Here is a 6,624-nt window from a genome sequence, read left to right on the forward strand (position 1 = left end):
CCGTGAATTTGTTTGGCTACAATGATCATGTAGTGAAAATCTGATATCTCGACAGCCCTGGTTGCAACTGATGCTTTTTAATACTGTGTAAATGGTTGATAAATACTGTGTAGTTCATCTATAAAGTTGAAACTTTTGATTTCATATGTGGTTTTTTTTTCATTTTCATAGGTTATTTCTTTTTCTTTCTTTCGTTCTTTCTTTCTTTCTTTTTTTTCTTTCTTTCTTTCTTTCTTTCTTTCTTTCTTTCTTTCTTTCTCTTTTCCCTCTATCTATCTATCTATCTATCTATCTATCTATCTATCTATCTATCTATCTATCTATCTATCTATCTATCTATCTATATTTAGATATTGGCATGACCCAGAAATTAAAAAACGAACTAACTGTTGTTGTTGTTGTTTGCTAACGATAACTAAAGCTTTGTTAACTATAAATGTAACATTTATTAATAATGTTATTATAAAGCGTTGCCTTAACGACTCACCAACCACAGAAATTTTTCACAACTTGTCAACTCAAAAGTTTTTTCTGATGAATGGCTTATAACTGATCAATAAAACACAAGTTAATGATTTATGAATCATTAATGAACTCACAAGTTACAACTCAAGGGTTCCTTATTGAAAAGTGGTACCAAAAACTCTATGTCTTTATTTAATTAATTAATTTTTTTTAAAAAACAAATAGGCGAAGTAATGAGACACTGATGACTGAGGAAACACACACGGCCTGTACTAATTATATCAGTCCGCTCTTTATCTCCTGCCATGAAGCAAAGCACAATAATGAAGTCATTAGTCTCAGTCACGACCTGCCTGCACGCCTGCAGGAGCAGACCAGTGTTTAACTGTCGCTTTAAGACCGATTTCCCCCCATTGTCAAACAGTCGTGAGCAGGAAGAGGGAAACGAAAGCAGAGACCGAGGGGGCCGACGTATTTAAACACGATGCTGCCGCCGCTGCTGCTGCACAATAACGGCGGAGGAGCGCGTCTGCAGCCCGCTCACTTCAGAGGAGACGCACGGAGACCAGCCACACTGACCGACTGATCCTATTGATGGTGTTTTAATCCACAGTCCTCTGAGTCCAGCAGAAAGATACAGCACACTTGAGATGACATGGAGGTGTCACCGCGGGTTACTGCCTCAGGAAATGATGACAGTGTCCTCCATCATTGCTTAGCTGCTTAGAGCGCACATTTTCATGTCTTGCGGCCATTTCCTCAGGACGCACTCGCCTTCATTTAACACAGAAAAAGCGCAGTAGCTGCGTCTTGGAGGCTGTGGGAGCAGGTGCTGCGCGCCTCGGCTGCCTTCTTCTTCACAGGTTCGCCGCTGAGCCGGCTGTGGACCCCTGAAACCTGATCTGGAGCAGACTGGACATCATATGATAGACATGACATCCACGATAGAGAGGAAGACACTGGAAGCCAATGAGTAAGTAGATGTATGAAGTGCAAATAGTGTTAAAAAAGACCGTGAAGGACGCATGAGCATGATGAAAGCCAAACTATCTGCAGATGGCTGATAGCAGGAGGTCAGGAGGCTCCTGCTGGTACAGGCACGAGAAATAGTACATGAGGGGATTGTTATGTATGTGCAAAAAAGGGGGTGAGAAAATAAAAAGTACATTTACAGAACAAGTAAAGTGTGCTAAAGGTGTGATATATAAGGATATACTTTATTTAAGGAGTCTTTTCCCCTCAAAAAGCAGCCTGTCAGTGGCTGTGAATCCAGACATTATTCAAAAGTTTATTTTAAAATCTCATAGCTTGCAAAAAAAAAATAAAATAAAAAAGAAATACCAGATTTGTCAGACTGAAGAGATGCTCAAGAAAGGTAGATTTACATTTACATTTGATGAAACAACTGAAGGGATGTGAAGAGGGTTAGATATTTCTCTAAACATCATATAGTTTCAGTGAAGAGTTAGATATAGATTATATGGGTTATGATGCCATCAGACAGTGTGGAATAATGCAAGTTTAACAATCTGAGCGCCACCTAAACGGACATACAGGAGGAAAACTGAATTTTAAAGGGGTTTTAATAAAGTACAATTTGTTCTGTGTGGCTATACTGTGCTGTATTTAACGATATCCAATGGCTCCCTCAGGTGGACAGTGTCAAATTGTACTTAAAGAAACTTAAAGGATAAGTTCACCCAAAGAATGAAAATGCAGTCATTATCTACTCGCCCTCATGCCGATGGAAAGTCAGTTGAAGTTTCGTAGCCCACGAAACATTTGTGGAGCTTCGAGGCAAAACAGCGTCGTAGCATTCTCCTACACAACTGAAGCAGATGGGGACTTGTTTTAAAATGTAAAAAAAAAACAACCGAAAAATACTTAAAATGGCTCCAACCCAGCTACTTCAGTTGTTTAGGAGAACGCTGCAACGCTGTTTTGCCGTGAAGCTCCAGAAATGTTTTGTGGATACGAAACTTATCTTTGAGTAGATAATGACTACATTTTCATTTTTTGGGTTAACTGTTCCTTTAAGATGGACAAATTCAAATCATGGAACAAACCAATGGAAGTGCAAGAAGTCTGGACTTTGTGCTGTTTTATTTAAATCTCAAAATGCGAACAATTCAACCAACATTTCAATCACACTCTGTTGTATATAACAGGGAGATTAAAGTCATATTCAGAGCTGAAACAATGAGTTGATCATTCATTGTTTCTCAGTCAGGATTTACTGCTTTTCTTTTATACGACAGTAAACTGGGTTTGCAAGTGTTGCTCAAACAGCATGTGAAGATGTCACTCTTTTAATTCCGACTATTTTCAGACATTTTATAGACCAAGTGTTAAATTGAGAAAAAACCCTCATGTGTTTGCTTTTCTAACCAGTTTTCTGTCTCGTCCAGGGAGCCGGTGGACGAGGTCCTCCAGATGCCACCGTCCCTGCTGACATGCGGTGGGTGTCAGCAGAGCATCGGTGACAGGTTCTTCCTAAAGGCCATCGAGCAGTACTGGCATGAGGACTGCCTGAGCTGCGACCTTTGTGGCTGCCGACTCGGAGAGGTGGGCCGTCGGCTCTACTACAAGCTGGGAAGAAAGTTATGTCGGAGAGACTACCTCAGGTTGGTTTATGTCATGACATCATGATTCAATCAAGCAGCTTGTTGATTTGTTATGTGACGAGGCCATGCTCAACAGGAAAGCGTCATAAGAGGGTCGTAGTGATTAAAAGGGAAGTCTGATGATAATCTGTATTGTCCAATGAAAATATATGCGCCTCCATCGAGAAGAACCTGAGCACTTTAGTTTATTTTCAGTACATCCCAGAGTCACTGTTGTGGTGCTGTAAACAGGTAAACACCAGCACACCAAACATGTTCATACGCACGTGAAAAAAGTCCCCAACAAATGCCCTGTGCTGAAACCTCCATTTCTGAGCTGTTTAAGGAAATCATTCAGCTGACCTGTTTTAAAGGATTAACATCTTCATAGGAAACGAGTTCAGGGCTGAGTGCAACAGGCAGGGTAGGGTTGGAAAATATTAAGAGACGGACTAACTCGCTGTTGGTTTTAGTCTTTTCAAGAGGTTTGTTGACAATAACAGGAAAAGATCTGCAAAGATCAGTCGATTAACTGATTAGCTGATAGAAAGAATACGAGTTGCCAACTATTTTTCTGATTAATTAATCTTTTAAATCACTTTTCAAGCAAGAATGTCAAACATTTGCGGGTTCCATCTTCTCAAATTATGAAAGTAAATGAAGATGAACTGATGGTTGGACAAAAGAAGCAATTTAAAGACGTCACTTTGGGCCTTTTTCAAAATTTTTATGACATTTTATAGAATAAAGAGTTTAGCGATTAATCATGAAAATGATCATTAGTCGTAGCCCTAAGCAGAAATAAAGAATAATGCCAGCCTCATCCTTTAACTAAGTGTTAGAAACACCCAAATCCCTTAAATATTTGTGATGAACAAAACTTTTTCACATGTTGGAATGTCAATGAATTGTTTAATAAAAGCCTTTTTGAACAAAGGAACAACTCAAGCAAAGTCAGTTCAAGTCCATTTTTATTTATATAGCCAAAAATCACCATCAGCCTCAGTGGGCTTTGCAATCTGTGCAGTGTAGTAGATCCTCCGTCCTTAGAGGCTCGATTCAAGTAAGAAAAAACCCTTGTAGCAGGGAGAAAACATTGGAAGAAATGTCAGGAAGCTGCCCCAGCAACCCAGAAGTGCCACCAAGCCTATTCTTGTGGTCCTGTTTTATAAAGAGGCTCTGTGAAGGTTTTCCATGTTAATATCTTCCTCATCCTCGCAGGCTTTTCGGTCAGGACGGTCTCTGTGCTTCCTGTGAGAAGAGGATCCGAGCGTTCGAGATGACGATGCGTGTGCGGGACAAGGTTTACCATCTGGAGTGCTTCAAGTGTGCCGCCTGCCAGAAGCACTTCTGCGTGGGTGACCGCTACCTGCTGATCAACTCAGACATTGTGTGCGAGCAGGACATCTTTGAGTGGACCAAACTCAACAACAGCAACATGATTTAGCAGAATCCGTCGCTCAAGGCGAAGGAGCATCACTATGCCTATTCCCACTGGCTTTAAAGGGAATGAACCATTGATAAACAGACTTTTGTAGCCTGTCATGCGTCTGACAGAATCATTTTAACAGAAAAGGAGAGGCTACATCTCTGCATTGCTCCCTGCTGGAGACTAATGAAGACTGCACCAGCAATAACAGAAAGCTTTTTATCTAAGGCTCCATTATTAAATGCAAAAAATACTATTACCTGCAATAATGGGCGTTTGTTATACACACTGGGATTGAAGAATTTTGAACAAAAGCAAAATATTTCTTAAGGTTCTTGTAGTCAAACACTGTTGCATCAGTCTGGTCTGAAATGTTCAATAAAAATTTCAGTAACGTTTTATTTTATGGGTTGCTAATTTCCTGAGAAGAACTGTGCAACCTGGTAATAATTCTAGGCAAAGACTCCATTTAAACGCAAATAATAAAAATATTCATTCTTTATCCATTTATTATTGAAAATGTTATAATCCATATGCGTTGTAAAAGACGAACACTGTTTCTTTTTTCAATATGAAAAGTATGAATGTTCTCTCCAGGAAGCAGGGAATTACAGACCTGTAAAATAATGCTTCAGACTTTGATGTTATAAATGGAAGACAAAGTCGATGTTGATCAGAATGATTGTCTTGTATTTCCAGGTTGAACTGGTGGCGCCCTCTAGTGACCGAGGGAACCCATGCAATACTAATTTTACTGACTTTTGTAACTGATACAATTCTCTGGACATGCACCCAAGACTTTTTGGATATTTACTTGTCAATTTATTAAATAAATTACAATTTAGAGAAACATTTATAATCTTTGATGTGAGTTTCTTCCTCGGATTTGAAGTCTAAGCAGGTTAGAGGACTAAAAAAAACCCTGATTTTTGATATGCTACTGAAGCTCAGTATTTTCCCACAATGCAGTGCAAAAATGAGCCTCTCATGGCTGGGAAAACACCTCGAGGAACACCATTAAAATTTATACTGATTATTTCTGTTTTGATTTTATTGCTTGCCCTTGCACCCCTCCTGCATTGCATCATTTCCTGTGTGTTGATTTCTTGTACACAAACTGCAGAGTAACAACATGCTGTAAAGGTTAGCACACAGTATATACTCCATACAATAAGTGTACATGAAATTGGGACACAGCTATGGCCTTAATGAGTATATATAAAATAATTACAGGTGTGTTAAACAGAATAACAATCTTCATTGTGAAGTACGGAAGCCCTAAAGGGCCATGCATTCATACATTTTATTTCCTCCGTTTTCCCGTGATAACGAGTTAATTTCATTTGTTTTCTCGAGATCTCGAGTATTATTATCTCGAAATAACAATCTCGAAATTATCTCGAAATAACAACTGCCGTTTTCCCGAGATAATGGGATAATTTTCTCAAGATCTCGAGATAACGAAACTTTGTTTTCCCGAGATAACGATATAATTAATTCGAGATTTCGAGATAATGACTGTGATATGATAGGCCTGAGATTATGGAGACGCCCAGGACCTCGTAGCTGGTCAGCTATGTAGTTAACGACGACATCAGGCTCACTTAGATTGCGCGGCCGATATAGCTGAAGCCTTGCTAACCGTCTTTTTAGATTACGCACACTAATGTGTATATTATCTGTAATAGCAAGGCATAATGCTATTTCAGCCTGTGTCAGGCCTTGATTGAAAAGATATGTGACGCGGTGATCGATATGCTCCTGCTCCTCTGACATTGCTACACTGAATAATGTTTTCTGCAATGATTTAATATACTACACTATCGTTTTGTTTTCTCAAGATCTCGAATTAATTATATCGTTATCTCGGGAAAACAAAGTTTCGTTATCTCAAGATCTCGAGAAAATTATCCCGTTATCTCGGGAAAACGGCAGTTGTTATTTCGAGATAATAACTCGAGATCTCGAGAAAAAAATGAAATTAACTCGTTATCACGGGAAAACGGAGGAAAATGTATGAATGCATGGCCCTTTAGGGCTTCCGTAGTGAAGTACTTCCTCACATTGTGATATATTTTCCATTTGATTAGCAGATGTTGTGCTCTTTTCTTTAAACATGTTTTTAAC

At 39.2% G+C, this 6,624-nt stretch overlaps 1 protein-coding gene across 1 annotated transcript; it reads left to right on the plus strand.

Annotated features, from left to right (window-relative positions):
- The first annotated feature begins 805 nt into the window (after window positions 1–805).
- On the plus strand, window positions 806–5,349 carry lmo2 (LIM domain only 2 (rhombotin-like 1)). Its single transcript, XM_073471396.1, has 3 exons — window positions 806–1,438; window positions 2,874–3,089; window positions 4,290–5,349. Exons 1-3 carry the CDS (start codon window positions 1,389–1,391, stop codon window positions 4,513–4,515), a joined length of 492 nt encoding a protein of 163 aa, XP_073327497.1. The 5' UTR covers window positions 806–1,388; the 3' UTR covers window positions 4,516–5,349.
- The last annotated feature ends 1,275 nt before the right edge of the window (window positions 5,350–6,624 follow it).

The sequence above is a fragment of the Pagrus major genome, chromosome 8 (assembly GCF_040436345.1).
Source record: "Pagrus major chromosome 8, Pma_NU_1.0".
NCBI lineage: Eukaryota > Metazoa > Chordata > Actinopteri > Spariformes > Sparidae > Pagrus > Pagrus major.